The 20,240-nt window shown below is 43.8% G+C and overlaps 1 protein-coding gene across 1 annotated transcript in view; it reads right to left on the bottom strand.

Annotated features, from left to right (window-relative positions):
* Positions 1–13,844, bottom strand: part of pmfbp1 (polyamine modulated factor 1 binding protein 1) — an 89,767-nt gene extending 75,923 nt beyond the window's left edge. Inside the window, exons 1-4 of the mRNA XM_072698108.1 lie at positions 13,797–13,844; positions 13,649–13,697; positions 10,967–11,081; positions 7,014–7,142 (exon numbers count right to left, since the gene is read on the bottom strand). Coding sequence (XP_072554209.1) covers positions 7,014–7,142; positions 10,967–11,077 — 240 coding nt within the window. The 5' untranslated portion in view covers positions 11,078–11,081; positions 13,649–13,697; positions 13,797–13,844. The remainder of the gene's footprint in view (positions 1–7,013; positions 7,143–10,966; positions 11,082–13,648; positions 13,698–13,796) is intronic.
* Between the last annotated feature and the right edge of the window lie 6,396 nt (positions 13,845–20,240).

The raw sequence follows: 20,240 nt of genomic DNA, 5'->3' as shown, positions 1-20,240 counted from the left end.
AAGTCTGCGGCCCAGCAGTGCTTGTCACACTTCCATGTCGTCTGTACGCCCAGGATCTGCTGACTTAGCCTCACCTGCCCCATCATTTGCCCCAAACCGGTTCAAAGTACCTGCACCTATCCTGGGACACTTTTCTGCAGTGACACCCCAGCTGTCAGACACAGGGAGGAGCTAAACTCTTCCCTCAGAGGCCAGATTACGAGGCTGGTCTGCGGAAACACGGCCTGAAGATCCCACAGATTCATCCGGCACTGAACTCAGATCCACCCACACGTTGCCGAGGCAACCGCAAACAACACTGCATGCAGTCGAGGTATCAGCACTCAACACAGAAATATCCCATAAAACTGGGCTTTGGGCTAATGAGAATCTCATGGTAATAAGAGCAAAAGGTCAATATTTACCTATAGCTGGAAAAACTGCACACTATGTCATAAAGAAACATGATAGAAACAATCCACACACACGCACACGGGACAGACGAAAGTGAATTAAATGCAAACAGCTTCCCTAAGCATGACCGTTACTTTATGTGTGAAGGTTTCACACTGTCCAACCCCGTAAGGGCAATATATAAAGACACACACACAAATATACACATAAACACGGCTTTTATTTGCCCCTCTATCTTCCATAACCACTTACTCATTGCAGGGTTACAGTGAACACTGAGTCAATCCCATCATGCACAGGGCAGAGGATGCCCTTGAAGAGATTCAGGGTGCACACACACACAGACACACAGACACACAGGCACAGCATAAGGGCAATTCAGAGACAGCAATTCACCCACACAGCAGGAAATCCACCAAGACGCAGGGGGCACATACACTGAGCACGTGCAGAGCTACGGTAAGGAATCAGGCCGAGCCCAGGACGTGTGGGGCGACAGAGGCAACCGCGCTGTCTGGGTGCCTACAGTCTGCCTCACTCCCATTTAAAGCTGCCGCAGAACCAAAAGCGTTACGCTGGTTCAAAGTGTAAGGTGGTTAAACTGGGGAGAGCGAGGAGGACACCGCTCGGTCTCCAGGGAGACGGCGGCCGGCCATCTTCCCCAGCTCATTTCCAGAAATGTTTTAAACATGAACACCGTTGGGGGGAAAAAAAGGGGGTAATAAATGTGGGAATGCAGGATGTGTGTATTTTACAAGGGACGCCTTTACGTTTGGTCTTTTATTTCATGGAATTACTTCATACATCCGAGGAAATGGCTCATTTAAAAGCAAACGGGCCCCTCTTTTATATTTTAATGTGTGTTTGGGGAATAAAAACAGGCCAGCATTAGCAAAGTGAAAACGCAGGCCTCTGTCTGACCCCCCCCCCCCCCACCCCAGCTCAGCCAGGCTCTCAGAGAGAGATGCAGCATTGGTACCTCAGCTTCCAGGGAACAGGAGTGTGCGGTCGTACAGCAGGAGAGAAAAGGAAAGAGTCAAAGAAGACATCAGGCACGATCAGTCAAAAACACCCAGAGTATAAGGGAAATGGGTGAAGCAGAGTGAGGGGTGGGTCAGATGATGGCAACGTGGTTCAAAATGGGCCATGAGGACAAGTTCCAGGAGGCTGTACGGTCAAAGCAGGAGGTATGAAGCGATTGGCATGTGAGACTGAACCCCGGTGAGGCCTCCGCCAAACAGGTACGTAATGTGGAGGGCTCCCGATCAGGGTCTCGCATAACCCCGGTGAGGAAATGCCACAGAGCACGCTCAGAAGCCAAACCGCTCTGATTGGCTAATAGCGCCTAATAGCTGCCCTTTCAAAGGGCATTGTGCTGTAGTACAGCCCCTGCATGAGCATGAAAAAGCCTTTAATACCGAATTCTCCTCCTCGGCTCCCCCATAAAGGCGGGGAGCAAATTGGATTTTCAAGGCCTTGTTTTCTAATTTGAAGCATCCATCATGTATTATTAAAGAAAGTTGAAGTGGGGGGGGGGGGCAGCAGGCCTGGGGGTTGGTGGTGACACGTGCCCCCCCCACCATCCCACATGCCAAGGCTGCCCCAGAGGTGGGCACAGAGAAACGGCAGACTGGAGAATCTCGTGCTTCGGTGACCCCGCCCGGCGTTACCTCGACACGGCAGCAATTACATTGCTCTTTCTCATGCAAATCGCTTTGACAGCACGACAATCGGCCAATTCCATCCCCCCCCCCATCACCCCCCGCCCCCACACACACACGCTCTTCCCGACTGACCCCCCCGGCGTCCATGCCGTTCTCAGGAATCTGCATTATTTATCATATGTGCAGCAGTGTGGAACGCATTCACATCCCTGCTGGTGCTGATTACTCGCTATCGCACATGTTAAGTATAAAGACTGCTGATTTACCCACTCGAACCCAAAACAAGCACTCCAGTCGGTCTCCAGAGACAGCGTGCGGCAGCCGGGGGGGGGCGGAGTCTTAAAAAAATGAGAAAGCTGGGGGCGGGGCCTGGCAGCATGGGAGGAACGGCGCTGTTAGCATGCCGCGATAAATCGCGCTAAACTGTCATTTCCGTTTACCGGCGGCGCTGGGAAATTAGCAGCATGCTTTTCCCGTGGTGCGTATGATGCCAGGGGCAGTGTAATGGGGCAATTTAACATATCCTTAAACAGCCAACAGGGTACCAAGCACTTCCACCGTGACAGACAGGGGGCACCAGAGTGCCAAGTCATTCAGAAAATCTGCCTCTTTGAAAACAAAATGTATCACGAAGCTTGAAAAAGGATTAACAAAACAGTATAAGCAGCTATTACAGTGATAGATTTAAAGAGATACATTAAAAATATTTGGTTACTAGTTATTCAAATTATTTATATTATTGGTAGTCGTGCCTTGGGAAGAATAGCTTTGATAATAGATATATTATGCTATGGAATTTCTTGAGGTGAGCTGTGGTGAACAGGGATAACAGGAATCAGGATGGATATACAGAAGGGGCGGTTCAGTATCATGGCTGCACAGAAGTACTGTGTTCCTCAGAGGGAGAGAAAGGGGGGGAGGGTGGAAGAGTGGTGGCCATCAAAAAACGGGAAGGTAACTAAATGAATGCTCACGATTTCCAAAAGGTCAACAAAATTCAAGCTGGCAGGAATCAACTGGAGGAGGAACGTCTGGGAAAAAAAAACTCAAAAAGCCAGCAGGTGCTGGGAGGGAGAAGGTGAGACGTGGAGGACCACTTGAGCTTTAAAGTGAGAATTCAATCTCACGCAGCTTTGTTCCTTAACAGGAAGCGAGAGGCTTCGGAGGGCATGAATAAACATCAGCCCTGCCATCACTGCTCATGCATCTTACATCACAGGGAGGCGCTATCTAATGGAAAGAAATGAAGCAGGCGGAGGCCGAGAGCTCTGGATGGGAGGGGCCTCGCATCGCTCACGCTGATAACCATCGGTCCGCACTGCGGTATTACATTAAAAAACAAAATAAAATGAAAACCGTGCACTGCTCATACCGATACCTTCCACTTCGGCCATGATGTCAGTGCAATGAATATCGCAAGTCTTCCGGAACACCAGGGGGCGCCAGTAATTTCGAAACAGACTTGAATGTGCATGATTCCATAGACTATGTCAGACATTAAAGCTCGCCACCTTCAGCCTTCTAGCTACATTGTCAGATGGCGGCGTGGTGGAGCCCCACCCACATTTACTGCAAAATATGAGTGCCGTGGAAGGGGCGTCTTTTGGGGAGGGCGTGATTCAGGTTGACACGTGAATGAGGGGGGGGGGGGGGGGGGGGTGTTCAGCCACATGAGTCTCGGACTATGAGTCCATAAATAATTCAGGAGTCATGTTAGCTGCATCTATTTACGTATAGAAAGGCAGGAGCAAGCGGGCATCGGCTATGCCCCGTGTATTTACTGTGCCGAGGACACCTGCTTCACCCTCTAAAAGCCAGATCCCAACACAAGGTCAAAAAACAGTAACACTGGAAACTCATTAGCCATACCTACTTGTTAAGTGAACTTCCCAAGTACCCAGCATGCCTTCGGTGAGTCTAAAAACCAGCCAGAAAGTAGTTTTCTTGTGCACTTCGAGCTGACTAAGTAACAATATACAGTGGTACCTCGGTTCTTGAACTCACTAGAACTCAAATTTCTTGAAAGTCGAACAAACCAATTTGACCTAGAATTCGATCTGAATACCAGAAGTCGAACCGTGAACGCTGACCTAATATAAATTGTACGCGCCAGGAAATGAGTCATACTACAATGCAATTCTTACTTGAATGCCTTCTTCACAGACTGGACTATTAACCAAATAAAGCAGCGCAACATTACAGTAACTAACAATAAAAAAACCACTAACTTACGTGTACTATTAGAGCATTTATGTAATTTATTTAAACTTTATTTTACCAGGTAAATTAACTGAAAACCAGTTCTCACTGCTTTACGTGATATTCGGGAGAAATAGCAGATTATGCATCGGAACTGCCTGGGATACAAACGTCATGCGTGTAACTAAACTCTTCAGCCAATAAGGGCAAAGGTGTGTCGTCACGGAGGCGGTTCCAGTTTGTGCAGCCGGGTGAGAGGTCGTAATGCATCTAACCGTAATGCATTGCGTCAGGATCAGAATGCGTTGCTTTAAGCCAGCGCTGAAAGCAAGTCGGACGCACCCAATGACTGGACTGGGGAAACAAACTGAAATGCGGACTTAATACAGCAGACGATCGGGGCAGGACAGGGGTAATGTTGGGATAAGATCTTTATCGTTTTGGAAGCCATTAAGAAAAAAATGCTCTTCTTGTTGTATCCTGTTTATTTTGTGTTTAAATGCTAAAAAAAAAAAAAAAAACATTTAGGTGTAATTTTGGGGGGCTGGGAACCAATGAATTGGTTTTCCATTATTTCTTATGGGAAAAATTAGATCAGAACTCGAACTTTTTAGGATCTGATCCGGAGTCCGGAATGGATTAAGTTCGAGAACCAAGGTACCACTGTATTACTAAGTGTTTCAGACATACCTGTCAGGGTAAACAGGCATGAACAAGTGATGTGACATTACACCACGCTGCCCCACTGACAGAGGGCAAGGAAGGGGATTCTCTGCTCCACTGCTGGACGCAAATCACATGACCTCCGCTCCGAGGCGGAGGTGGGGTTTTCCCGGCAGACCAATTACAACACGGTCAGCGATGCAATGAGGCAGGGACACGACGGCTCCAACCTCAGAGGCAGTCCTGCACCGTTGACCTCATAACCATCTCTGAAGACCAGCCACTTTCCAGGATGTCAGAAGGCGGTCTGTCCTGTCACTGGCTCAGCACCACTATTAAAGAAATTAAATCTGGTATCCATCATGGCTGCGAGGCTTTCTGTCTCTCGATCACTTTCTCTCTCTCTCTCTCTCTCTCTCTCTCTCAGACCACTGGTAAGCATTTAATAAGTATATACAGGTGGCTCCTAAAGACCTCTCTAAAGTGCTCCAGTTTCTCAGAGTCTGTGGGAGTGGAGATGAAGCCAGAAGGGAGCCTTGGAACATTGTGGTACAGAGGCTAGTAGCAAGATACAAGACGTACTTCAGGAGTGAAGATGACTACGGTCTCTTACAAACGTACATGGCCTCTGCACCCCTGTCCCCTAACAGCCTCAGAGGTTGACGTTCATCATACACCCTTGGAGAGCGCCGTCGATCGACACCGCGCTTAGCGTGTGTGCTAACAATCTGTGTTGCACGATGCCGACATGGGACCCTCTGTAATTTGACATGCTCACACAACGATGATGCATTACTCGTCTTTGAAAATATCACAATGATTCACTGGGATTCTAGGAGACCGTAATGTTGGGGGGGAGGGATGAAGGACAGCACACACGAATCAGAGGGAGGCATTAAAACACCGTCAGTTAAAAGCTATTAGCAAAGGGGCAGCTTCTACGTCAGGACTCCATAATGCGATTGGGTTTCCGTTGTATTTATGCAAAGAAACATGCATCTCTATGTAAAAGGGGACAAATCTATTAGGGGGAAACCTGACTTGATCCGGTGACTTCAATACAGTCAACTTTAATATTTACATGAATGAATAAGTAACTCAAAAGTATTTGCAGTTTTATTTATTTAGCAGGTGCTTTTATCCAAAGCAACATTTTTTTTTTTCCCCTCGCAAAACCAGGTCAATCCAGTCCATTGAGAAACTAAGGGTTAAGGGCCCAAGAGTGAAATCACATTGCTCACCCTGCAATCTGAAGTGGCGACTTTCTGGTCACAGATCGGCATCCTAACCCACTGACACATACAGTGCCCCAGAAGTATGACATGGAAGTAGAGGTAAAAAATCATTTACTGCCCCCACAGGGCATTGCAGGAACTCGTATACATTTGTCTATATAATAAACCTTTTTACATTCATGTCAACCTAACTGCAGGGAAACAGTGAGAAGGGTGATAAAAACCTGTAATATTTGGTGAAAACAGTGAGCCATCAAATAAGAATAGGGGTCACCTTAGACTAAGTGACTGGGGTGGGGGGAGGGGGAATAAGTACTTATGACGCTGGCATCTCTCGGCTATGAGATAGCAAAACTGGCAAAAAGATCCATGAGCATCACAGATAAACTGTGAGACTTGACATCTGTGAGTTTATGAATGATGGTGAGAGAAGTGAATGAAGAGATTGTTTGTGACTTAATGAGTAACAAATATGTGCCTGCATCCAGAAGGTGGCAGGCTCAGATCCCGTGGACGGCAGAGAGCAAATGCACCCCCTTGAGCAATGCCATTATCCCCAACTGCTCCATGGATGCTGGCTGAAACTGCTCCCTGATTCCAAGCTTCTCACTTGCACAAGCCTACTAAATAAGCATTCCTGTGCTAAAGTCCCCACGTAACCTACATCTTTACTTACCTTACTGCTCTCCTACCATATCCTACAAGAAAACAAATGGCTTAAAATGCCTGTAGTCTCTTTATATACCTCATAAACATGCTATTAAATAAGCAGTGCCCACGCTCATTCTAGTAGCTTCTTTAAGGACATTTGGTTGGGGGCGGGGCATGAGACCTGTCAATCATGGCATTAATCACCTACATTTAGGGCCTTCTGAGTGTTTCTCGCTTGGTTCTCCGTCTCCTGTTCCACCTCCAGCACTGTCTGAATCAGCGCCTCGTTCTGCTGGCTGAGATCCCGCACAAATGACTGCAGTGCTTCCACTTTGCTCTAGGGGGAGACAGAGAGGGGAGTTAAAGTGCAGCGAGTTCCTCTGTGACCAGCTTTGCCATTTTAGTATTGATTTTACCTGCATGCTGATGCACACAGAATATAAGATGAGTGATTAACCACACTGACAGCACTAATTGTGCAACAGCCCGATTTGAACACGATGCTCCACAGGACAGCTGTGAATAGTACTGATCCATAATCATCCATAAAACTTGAAATAATCCTTGAAATTCATCTTGCAGGTAGCAGCAGTTAGTAAAAGAATGTCAGCTGTATGATGAGGTTTTGCTGAGATGCAGAGGAAGCCGGGGGGGGTGGGGGTGGGGGGTGCTGACGAACTGGTGGAGTCTCTAGGCCTAAAATGCCCAGAAGGACTCGACGCAACCAAATCAGACTGTCATTACAAGGAATGAGAAGCCTGGCTTTATGGGCCAGATCTCTACTCAAATCATCCATCCATTCTACTCTCCATCTTCTACCACCGAATAAGGGTGTATAATACACTTCGGCATGGTGTGGGATTTTTATGTCAGTGTTACTGGAGGATCAACAAATCCCACAATATTAACCCAGCCTAACCTGTCTACTAACAAATATTCATGTACTCTAGCTCAATGTTTCATAACCCAGTCCTCGGGGAAGCCCGGACAGTCCACGTTTTTGCTTCCTCTCAGCTCCCACTGCACCTGTACCAGGTATTCAGTATTCTTGATTGGCTGGGAGGGAGTAAAAATGTGGACAGTCCGGGGTTCTCCGAGGACTGGGTTGGGAAACACTGCTCTAACTAAAAGCCAAATCAAAGGTATATGTCTTGCTTAAGTGCCTCCAGTATTTAATACATAAGCCCTTGAATTTGGTCCAGCTATTAGACAGAAAAACGTGTCTCCAGAACAAGGCCAGACAGTGACACACGCGGCCGAACTTTTACCTGGTTTCAAAAACATTAAATGAAGGAGAAGAGGAGCAAGAACCCACGGATCTCGAGCAGCGCTAAATGCACCGTTATGAAGAAGAACGGAATGGCTGCCTCCCAATCAGGATCACTGGGCGATCCTCTCTCACCTCAGCAGCCCCTTGTGGTGAATATGCAGTAAGCAGGTACAGCAATACAGCTAAAAGTGGCGTTTTCAGCTACAGCCAAAAGATGGAAGGGAAATGCTTTATGTAAAGAAGCTGGGTTCTCCAAAACCACAGTGCCCTTAGCAGGTGTAAAGAAAGACACCAGACTGAGCCCATATTCCTGATCGCGTTTGGAGTCGTGTTGTCACTGTGAGCATATCTTAAAGTGGCCCCGCGGCCCACGGGACAGAGCTAAACCCAGATACCCAAAAACAGGCCACTCTTCCTAATCATAAAACCTCCCGTTTAATACTCACAATAACTATTCTGAACTCTCCTAAAACGGTTCCCCCAACAAATTAATCATTAAAAAAGTTTAACTGATCTAATCTAATGGCTAACTGGATAATTCGACATGAAGAAAATAAATTCTCAACAAAAACGTCAACCACAAACTTACTATCTTTAGGTTTACAATTATGAGGAAATTAAAAGCGATTCTGCCTTTCAGACAGGCCTTGATCTGTATCGGCTGTCTATGACGAAAATACATTTAATAACAGTCTAGCTAGAAGGCATGTAGAATGGAAAATGTTAGAGAAAAAAGGTTTATATACAAATTAATTTGCAGTCAGAAAGACTGTATGAAGGATAGAACAAATTGTACTATGAAAACAGAAAATAAAAGAAAGAAAAAAGCCCTCTGAGAATTAATATTCATATTACACACTTGTATTTATTCTATCCCCTTCTCAAACAGATGAACAGTATGAAAAAGTAATATTACAGCAATAAAGCGTGATTTACAGCCTCCCCCTGCATGCCCCCTCCCTCTTTCTTATTTGATCATTTAGTCAGGCTCGCATAACAGTATATCAGAGCCTAATGAAATCAGTGGCTGCACTTTAAGCGCTGAGCTTTCCGCGGCCACACGCCACTCGAATCACGCCCACCGCCGCTTCCCACGCGAGTCAAGGGCAGAGTCCCCTGTTGACGTTTAGGCCCATTTCCTCCAGCGATTAGATGATCGATCAATCCGGGCCCTCAATATCGGCACGCAAACAGGATTAGGGGGCCCATTCTCGCGGACACTGGCATGTTCCTGTCGGTCCGAGCAGCGCTGGCCTAAAGCTCACGTCGTCCCTGTATCTGCAAACATCCCTGTCTTTTGTTTTCTGTTTGGCCTGTCTGTATCTGACAGAGATGCCAAAATATTCTGAAGTACTCAGAACGACACAAAGTTTGATCCTTATTGCAAATGAAATGATCCTTTATTTGCCATTCACACAAGTATGAGTACAGGTAAAATGGAACGCTTCTTTTCACATATCCCATCATGCTCTCCTTTTTAAGACGTACACGTACGTACAGGTGAGCGTGAAGTATGGAGTGCGAGGGCAGGGCCGGCCCATTTATCTGACGGTCCCTGGAGCATTTCCGGGGGTTCAGGGTTTTGCTCAAGGGCCCTAAAGAATCATAACTATTCTTCCAAGGATGGGATTCAAACCAGCGACCTTCTGAACACAGACCCAGAGAGCTAATTTGCTACACACAGACCCTTACACCACACTATTCCTCCTAATGGCAACCAAACTTCCTATTGTCATTAGCAGGGTGGCACAAAGACACACAGGTCAGGTCAGTGTGTCCCATTGGATACACTCCAGTAATATACGCATACATCCCTGACCCTTATTGTTCACATTCCCTTAAAACAGCAAACTCTACATACAAGAAAAATCTGTACCGAATAGAAAACCCAAGCAGACAGTTACAAAGAAACATTATTGGATGTGTAACCCTTCCTTCATTTGCCTTCACATTCCTTTCATAACCCCCTTAAACATTTCCTTGCCGATCAGTAAAATTATTACACACTTATGTCTGTAGTATGAAATGTACCTCTATATGAAACAGAGTGACCTCCACTGTGCTTTAAAAACCATACTCCACTAGAGAGACAGGCCATCTGGGCAGCGTGTTGTGGCATGGTCTCCTGGCTACCGCCTGGCTGCCTCGGACCATTAAGGAAGTCTCTTAGCTACCAGATCCCCCTCCCCCACACCCAGGGATTTCTGGGCCATCTGACTGCAGTGTAACTAACAGACATTTAAGTGTTAGACATAAGTGTTACCTTCACAATGGAAAGGCACCAACAACAAAGTGTAAATAAGCATATATCGTTTTTATTTTTTAAGTAAACAGGTGTTCTGCAACTTAAAACACCCTTTAATGCATTTTGCATCAGTGAAGGGCTTTCTGTGTTTTATACCACCACAAAACTAGTATTAACTGTGCTATACCCCGAAGTCGTGTGAACCATGAAAGTTAGGAAGCCATATTGTTTCAGTTTACAATACCGTCATTAATATCATAGTTTTTGTTTTTTTCTTGGTACACGGGGAAACGTTTCAACAGTTTTATTGTTTCAGGTTACTTTTCAAAATGTCTTTGCTAGCTTAAAAGTTGAGAGTGGTACCGATTGGACCAAAATTTTCAAATCAAGTTAAGCTACCAAGATGAACATCACAAGCCATTAATAATCAATATGTGAAGTTCACAGAAGTCTCTCGAGATTTTGAGGTGCTGTCTTGGCCTGCATACTATAATGTACTAACTGAATTCCGTTGGAAGCGTACTGTATGTATGCATGAGCACAAGCAGACAGCCAAAGATCCGCATTCTCAAAGGCTGCAGGTAGCCAACCCGTTCCCCAGGGGGATTAATAAATTATCAATCAATCAATAAGGATTCATGCCCACCTGCAGCTTCTGTTCCACGCGGCCCTCTGATTCGTCGATCCGCTGAAGACGCTCACGGTGCAGCACCTGGAATTCCACGAGGAGGCCGTACAGCTCAGCGGGCCGCTTCATACCACTAGGAGGAAACCCAGAACATCTTGAGCTTGACCCACCCTCCCGCTGGCAAAGTAAAGCAAACATGGCCTGAAACGGTCGTGAACGGGGAGCCTTTCACGAGCACATCGATCGCTTCCGCACACCAAAAAATAAAAAGCAACGCAAGCCTCACTTGACATTTTAGCTACTGTCTGAACTACGCAGAAGGACTCTGCAGAGCAGTGATTCAGCTGCTGCTTCGTACAATAAAATGTTTCAGTGCCCCATGTGCAGCTCTGTGGGATAGCGAGGGGTCAGATGCAACTAGGGAATGAGGGGGTGGGGGTGGGGGGCAGCACGGACTTAGAGCCAAGAGTCAGATACCAGAACAATTTAATTCTAAAATGAAATACACTCTAAACCAATGTTTCTGAAAGCAGTCCTCAGAGACACTTCATGTTTCTGCTCCCTCCCAGCTCTTGGTAGGGAGCTGAGAGGGAGCAAAAATGTGGACCATCTGAGGGTCCCCAAGGACCCAGCTGAGAAACACTGCTCTAAACAGGCAATAAAGAAGCCATCTAGAAATCAACTTGCTCTCAACTTGAGAGCCAATAGGCCGCTTTCCATCCTGTCATGTGGGAGCAGAGGAAGTCTATGTTACTCCCTTTTCCCAACCGAGACCGACCAGACCCAGAATCAATAAGCTTGATAGAAACAGTTGCGCTTGTGAGCACCGAGTGTGGCCCCAACCTGGAACAGGATTCCGCATCACCGTTCGTGCCACAACTTACCAGACAAAACAACTGGTCCGTTAAAACGAAAACCCGAAGTCCACAGCTAGGGGAATCTCTTAAGCCACTGGAAGGGGGCGGGGGGGAGAGATATCACTGATGTTGCAGACTCGCATACAGATAACAAGCTGCAGTACACAGGAGACTGTGGGAACCTGAAAACGCAATTTTAAATAAATAAACATTACCCTCTTGAGGAATTGGATTATTTTAGTAAGGGTCATTCAGGACTTTTCATTTATATGGATATTTTCTGCTTTCCCCCATTGCTGACTACGAAATATTCTGGATTAGGATGATTTATTCCTGCAAGCCAAAGTGCTGATTCACTGTAGATCCTGGTGAGGCTTCCAAACATCCCCTGAATCATTTAACTGCACCCACTGCATACATCAGAAATACACCCCAGCGAATCATCACCACCTCCTCTGGGATCCATTACTTATTTCTTCAATTTCAACAAACTTCATCAAAATGTCCATCATATTTTTCTTTGAATAAATATATCAATATGATAAGTAACTGGCTCCACCACCGGGGCTGAAGGCACTAATCCCACCTCTGCTCCGTGTGCGTGCAGTTTGCATGTTCTCCCAGTGTCACATGATCCCCCCCCCCCCCAAAATAAATAAATAAATAATAATAAATATGTTTGTTCCCTCCAACAGACTTCCACCCCATCCAGGGAGAACCCCAGCCTTGTGCCCGATGCTAACTGAGACAGGTTTCAGACAGCCACCCCACACACACAACCCTGACCAGGATAAGCAACCAGAAGATGGATGTTTAATTAAAGCTAATTAAATTAAAGGGATGATTTGGAGGGGGGAAAAAATCCAGTATACTGCCACAGCTTATCATAAATGGCTGTCATTTCAAAACTGCAATACTGAAGTGCGTTTTATTAACAAATGTACTTTACTGTCAATGAAATAACTTATGCTTTATTATGAACTCCGAAAGGGTTACATGTGTACACCCTGCGTTACCCAGCAGTCTGTACATAAGCTAGATCCATAACCCTCCCCAGGACGTCCATGACTATTACACTCCTCTTTTACAGTTCCCGAAGTTCATGTAACCCCCTATTAAATTAAGACAGGAGTGCAGTGGTTAGCTATCGAATGTATATTTACTCTGCTTCCTAACTTGCGGTTCCCAGAAACCCAAGGCTGTTTCCTCATCGGCAGTGTGCTGATGGCTGTCTTTTACAATTCACAAAGTCTATTTTAATTTTAATTTTTACCGTTGTCCTGGGAAGAAAGTAATGGGAACCTCGCAGTGTGTTACACATTTTGGTGACAGAAATAAAAGCACCGCGGTTAATACACCGAGGAGGTCAATCTAGCCGCTAATCATTATTAATCTTTTAACCAGGAAATTAAATGTCTGTATTACAGACTTGTGTTAAACGCATTGTAGGTTTTGTTCAGATTCACACTAAGTTAACTTTATTCCAGTAAACCTAAGGTCAGGATGAACATACGTATAATCATTGTCAAATCAGTAGTATTTCGCACTATTTTTGCATGTATATTCAATCCTTTGGCTCTTGTGAGGTGACAGATGACTGAACCTGATTTCACACCTGCTGTAGCACCACATATACATCATATCACAATACTGTACTTCTGAACTAATAAATCGTGCTCGTTTGAAAATCGTCAGTCATTACAACTAAGCTAGTACTGCCCAAGCCTACTGTTAAGATGCCGCTTTCTCATTTCATATGGATCGGTTATAAGTACCCTTTAATTCCTCTGCTCCGATAATCCGGTATGTAAAGGCCACTTTCTGCTGCACTGCTGCTTATTACCTCACCACAGCGGGACTTGTGATCTTGGCAGTACTCGAACTGGTGATGTCTGTGAGGAAGTAAAAAATAGTACATCTAACCAACCTTAATCATTCGTTAACATTTAAAACCCTAGTTAAACAGTGCAAATCACGGTTTATTACTCTACCCGCCCTGGGACGTTCATCTCCCGCCCCAACCACCTGCACGTCATGGTTATTAGATATTCAACTAGAACATATCAGCCAATCAAAATAGAGCGCTTCCGGCGGTCGGCAGCAGGGACCAATAGGATTGCACGTCTTCTGTAAACGGATTTTTTTAAATCTGACGCGACAGTAGGAAAACACAGATTTCCATAGAAACGCTGTTGTGTGTGCATCGCAAATTGATGAAATCCTACAAGTTTAAAAACCGTAAATAGCGGATAAAATGCCATTTAAACAAAACATTCTTTACGAGGGCGACGTCAGGAACACATTAATGAAATGAAACCAATACGCTTTTGTTTGTGGTTGACAGTAAATAAAATAATCGGATTGTGTTGTGTGATTTTTCTCCTACATGCCCAGCGAATTACACGTGTTCTCACAATCTGTTCATTTGGTAGTTATGTTTAAGTAATCATATTTAATTAAGAATCCACGTTTTGATTTCGAGCAAAATTACCACATGCTAGAAAATCTAACACGTTACAATTACAAAAGGCGCCAAATGACTTCAATGACAACATTTATATAAAAATATACAGACTCTAGTTATTGTGCAATACTGTTTGGAAAATGATTTTATTCTTTTTAAAATATTTCCATGTCTCTCAAAGTCTGTAATATCCAATTAATTTCCCCCTAAATGCCGCAAATTCACCGAATCTCTGATTGTTCAATAACAACATAATTTTGCACATCTGTTTTTAGGGGAACTACGGTTTCCGGAGTAATTGGAACATTAAAGTAATTACAAAAATGTTTCATATAAAAATAAACTTCTGGTTTGATATATGAAACAGATATTTTTCCCTATTATTAACAATTTAATCCAATGCATTTGTCTTGCCAATATAGAAATATCTGTCAATTTATTTTCCATTATCATTTAATTTTTACAAAAAAAGTATATACATACAGCACACATTTTTGACTGATTAATATTTGTAAAATCATGAAAAACATGAAAGGTGGTTAAAGAAGAATATAGTATGTTAATGTATGCATGTGCTGGAGAGAGTTGACTAGATCATCACATGCAATGAGGTTTTTCAGTTAGGCTGTTATAAAAGGTACCCTTTCACAGAGACATATTGTACAAGAATAATTCCATCAACAGGAATCCTTTTCTCCTTGTGCTGTCTTGCAGGAGATGAACACTATAAAAGTGGCGTTTTCCCCTTTTGTTCCTGAATGAAACATTTATCTTATTTAAAAAATGACAATTGCTATGATGGGGAAGTGGGAGAAAAGCCATGCCTATAATGTCAAGGTTGCGTAAGAATATTTTCTGATTGATATTTTCTTCTGCTAGAACCACCAACATACAAACAAATCAGAAATCCAAGTTTACATAATCACTCCTAAACAAGCTATTAATGCCATTTTTGCATTAAAATATTTGTTCTGCTTGTTTAGCAGATGTTAAGGGTATAGTGGGTAAAATTTCTTTATGCGCTGTGGTGAAAAATTTGACAACCAGAAACATATATTTAATGATAATGCTCACGAATAAATCGACAAATGTAAAAATATTTAAAAGGAAATGCACTTGCACACATAAGGGCATTTGCAGTGGTGAGACTGTAAACATAGAGCCATGACATGATGACACAGGGTAGGGGGGGGGGGTAAAATGGCCTCATTCAGCATGACTGGTGCAAGTGTTTTGTTGTTGGAGAGAATATATAATTTGCATTGTTCTTGAAACACATTCTTACAATATATATGTATGTATGTACACACACACATGCTATATATATGTGTGTGTGTGTATACGTATATATATATATATATATATATATATATATATATATGTGTGTGTGTGTGTGTGTGTGTGTGGACTGAGATTAGTTAGAGCTTGCTGTGTACAAAATGCTGTCAGAATCTAAAAGCAGAATCTGCAGAGGAGAGATGCTGAGACAGACTGCGGGGCCCGATTTTACCATGGGAGGGCTTCCCAAGTACCAAGTGCACGGGGCCAGGAAGAAGGGACTCAGCAGCAAAGGGAATTATCAATCTGCTTTACATTTGGAGGCAATTAGAATTTTTCATTTCTTCAGCATGGGCCTGCAGAAAGACAAAGGAAGTGGCGGGATGACAGGTTAATTGTGGAATAATATCCTTCACAATGATGGATTTTGGTGACTTGAGATGTCGGAATCCATTACAGCAAATTTAAATTTGCAATTAAAATGGGATGTGGGGAGCAAGATTCTTCCACTTTAATTTTCTCCCGGCCCCCACCTGCCCACTGGTGATATTAATAGTCAGCATTCGGCACCCAGCTCCCCGTTCCTCACTCGTCACCCCTCCCAGCTTTCCTGTCTAGGAGAAATTAAGGTTTGTTCAATATTTTAAAGAGTAAGTGTAGTGTCACCAAACAGGGCCACGCATCAGAGATGAAAAACCACTTCATCAACACGTACAAGCTATTTTTGTTTTGCATTTTGTATGCTTTGCCCTTAGTTTCTTAGATGAACAAAAGCTTTGTTTTTATTCAAAGTTGCTTACAGGTTTTATCCATTTATAGAGCTAGAGGTTTTCCTGAAGCAATTCAAATTAAGTATTACAATGAACCAGAGCCTCCACTTACATATTCATGTCCTTATCTACTGTGCTGTCCTGCTGCTTTTGTACATTACATTAAAATAATATTCCCTACATTACAAATTTGCTTTTTAAAACATTGCTTTCAGTAAAGAGAAGTGCATATTATTATAAAAGCATATATTGTTACTGTTTTCTTATTAGTCTAAATAACTCTGGGATATGGGATCATGCAAAATAGTTTGATAAACAAATGTATTAAGTATTCTGAAGGCATTCCAACCTCCACCCCCCCCCCCCACCCCTTTATTAAGGGTCTGGCCAGAAATCAGATGACTTGTAACTGGGAATCACCTCGCCATTGTTAATCTGGAATATACTGTACACTCACCATGCACAATAAACATACAGCAGGGTTTCTCAATCCGGCCTTTGGGGACCTGCAGACAGTCCATGTTTTTGCTCCTTCCCAGCTCCCCAGAACATGGACTGTCTGTGGGTTTCTGAGGACCAGAATGGGAAACACTGACTTACAGCACAGTAGCCTCTCAGTTTGGCTAAAGCTGGACATACATTCAGACTGGCGTGTGCTGAAGGATGACACTGTATAATGTGACAATGACAAGGTGTCAAGGTATCATATTTCCAAGGCAGTGGGGCTGTTTGTTTTGTATTTAAATGAATGCAGCACTTCCTTCTCCATCCCTGTTCCTCTGTCCCGGCTGCTGATGCAGCATTGGACCACTATATTACAGGCCAGAATGACCAATGGGAGACGAGGAAATGTTCATAGCCATATTGTGTGCTGGAAGGTGCTGGAGGCGAGGGGGGGGGGGGGGGGGGTACAAAACAAATGAGAACACACAACACAGAATGTGTGTGATTAACTAGTAGCTCTACAAAAAACTAAATGAAAATAAAAGGATTGGACTCTAAACTCTGGATTTCATTGCTTTTATATAATGTCCGTCACCCCCTCCCCAGCCATTCTACGCGTTCAGACAGCCGGACACTGGATTTTATTCATTCTGCTCCTACACCTCCACCCCCCCCCCCCACACACCCCCATCTCCTTCTCCCTCTCTCCATCTCTCTCCCCACCCTTCTGTTGTAATGGGATCTGCAGAAATCATTCAAAAGCTAGATGTAATTTACTGCTCGCTGTGCAATGCCCCCCCCCCACCCACTTCAGCCCCCCTTCTCAATTGCACAAGGTGCCCCACAGATGAACTAATCATATTTGAAATATTATTTCTGCTTCGTATTCCTCCATCTCAGGAACAGCCCCAGTATCGCAGTGCGATGAATTTAAGCCGTTTGCAACCATTGGCTGGGTGCAGGTGGCCCGGGGGTGTGGTCTCCGCCAGAAAAGAAAAATGTCATGACTGGGATTTTTACTCTTCACTGACTCTCATTCTCTCCTCATAATTGGCTTCCCAAGATAATGCTTTATTATGTAAGGAGAGTGTAATAATTGCACAATAGACTATGGATGGAACGAGAACAATCAATATAACAAAAATGCGAATGTAATGCATAATATGCAAAGACCACACACATAGTCATGTGAAATAACATTGAAATAATGGCACAGTGTAAAGATAATATAATAGGACTGTCATTTAATTGTTTTTTTAATTTTGCAAGCCTGCAGATAGAAATATGTGGCGTGTTTCTGCATTACTCATCCCTGGCCTCACCACTGGGATGACGATTGTCTGAATCCGTTACCTTGCCAGTTGGGTAGGTCTGCATTAGCATCTACATTAGCAGTAACATAGATCCCAAGACTGATGGTGGGAAGGTGGGTGGATCATGCCACCTTGAGGGGCATTACATAATGAAGCAACTTTCTAATGGTGATGAGCAGAAGAGGTGATTACTCCCACAAGGCCTTGGTTTGGTTCCCCAGATGCAGAGATATGTTTACTTTGGCTGGATTATTTGACATAACATTGCAAGGGACTGTAAAATCAGCATAATCTGTGCATTTGAAAAAGGATGCTAATTCAGACACCTGTTAGAAAAGAGTGGATGTCACATGAAACAGCAATGGCTGTGAATTATCTTCACATCCCTAATGCTAGTTCTGCCACACCTTCTAAATTACCAAAAACTGATCCCAAATATTCAAAATGCATACCAACATTACCTCAATATGAAATCATTCACATGCATCCAGAAAATAGTTTTATATCAAAACACAATGACACAGACAACATCAGTTACCCATTACCCAGTTAGCTGCCTGAAGTTTAAAAAGCGCCCCCTACTGGCCTTAGCCTCATCTAATGGGCCCTCTTCTGGAGCACACACATAAACACATGTATAAAAGCATGTCAACATTAGCAGAAAAACATGCACACAAACAGAAAATTATTAAGACCTCTGCAAACCCAAAACACATCTTAGAAGCATAAAGTATTAGAGAATCAAGATTAACTGTAATTATTTGTGTAAATCTATAAAAAATATGGAATAAAAAGAAATTGTATTAACAACGAAGAAGGAGAGGGGGCAAAGGCAACTGAGCTCGTCCTGTGTGCTCAAGGAGCACACTGACTCTCTATTGATTCCCAATGCTTTGGTCAGCCTCCTGCCATTTCCTACTGTAAGTACACGAAGTGCAGCTAAGTACATGCAACCAGATTCCTATTTTAATGTGGTGCAGCTATGTACATGAGCTAACTTTCTACTGTAAGTACAAGCAACGCAGCCAAGTACATGCAGCCAAATTCCTACTGTAAATGCATGCAACACAACCAAGTACATGCAGCCAAATTCCTACTGTAAGTACATGCAGTGCAGCTAAGTACATGCGGCCAAATTCCTACTGTAAGTACAAGCAACGCAGCCAAGTACATGCAGCCAAATTCCTACTGTAAGTACAAGCAACGCAGCCAAGTACATGCAGCCAAATTCCTACTGTAAATGCATGCAACACAACCAAGTACATGCAGTCAAATTCCTACTGTAAGTACATGCAACGCAGCCAAGTACATGCAGCTAACATCCTACTGTAAGTACAAAGGAAAACAAGGAAATAAATGAAGCAGATGTGCATGAGAATGTGCCTGGGTGCCTCCTGTGGGCCTCTTATTCTCTCTCAGCAGAAACAAGCCATTTCTGCTGTCTCTGTTTTACCTCCTGCACATTTGCTGCCAACAGTTACTCATTAATTAGTTAATATATGCATTTATTAGCGTGTTTATTCATTTACATTTATATTAGCTGTTTGTTTCAGGATTCCTATCTCTGTATACAGCAGTAAGCAAATAAATCTCTGAAAACAGTGCAGCAAACCAACAAACCACCCTTGACAAATAATCAGACAGGCCAGCACATTCAGCCTGTCATGGAAGGCAGCATCCGCTGCTTGTGCCATTTTAAAGATGGTCACACTCATATCAGATATGGCAGAGCTGTAATTGGATATGAGAAAGCAGGCCTCATATGACAAAAAAGGGAAATAGAGACTAGCATGGTACCCTGGAGTGATAGTTCCCAGCTCTGCTTTGGTTTCGCATGTGTAATCAGTTTGTGGTTTAACAGAAAACATACAGTACAGTCGATCCCCTCCTTACACAGCACATTACAGCTGTCTTATTTTTCTTTGTGTCTCTCGCATATTACTTCCAGTTGCAGGAGGTCAGTCTCTCTCACAAGCACATCTGGCAGAATAATGGCCTTTTGAGCCACGCTTCATTTGGAGATGAAGTCCTCACGGAAAGTGGGAAAGTTGTAAGAAAAAATAAGACCTCCCTCCGTACTTGTGTTTATAGTGCATTTTAGTCATGGATCATTACCGACTGAGAATTAGTGAAGGACTGTATGCTTCAGATTTAATGTAAGTGTAT

Source organism: Paramormyrops kingsleyae, chromosome 13, assembly GCF_048594095.1.
Source record: "Paramormyrops kingsleyae isolate MSU_618 chromosome 13, PKINGS_0.4, whole genome shotgun sequence".
NCBI lineage: Eukaryota > Metazoa > Chordata > Actinopteri > Osteoglossiformes > Mormyridae > Paramormyrops > Paramormyrops kingsleyae.
The sequence above is the reverse complement of the archived record's forward strand: the minus strand, read 5'-3'. Positions and strand labels throughout refer to the sequence as shown.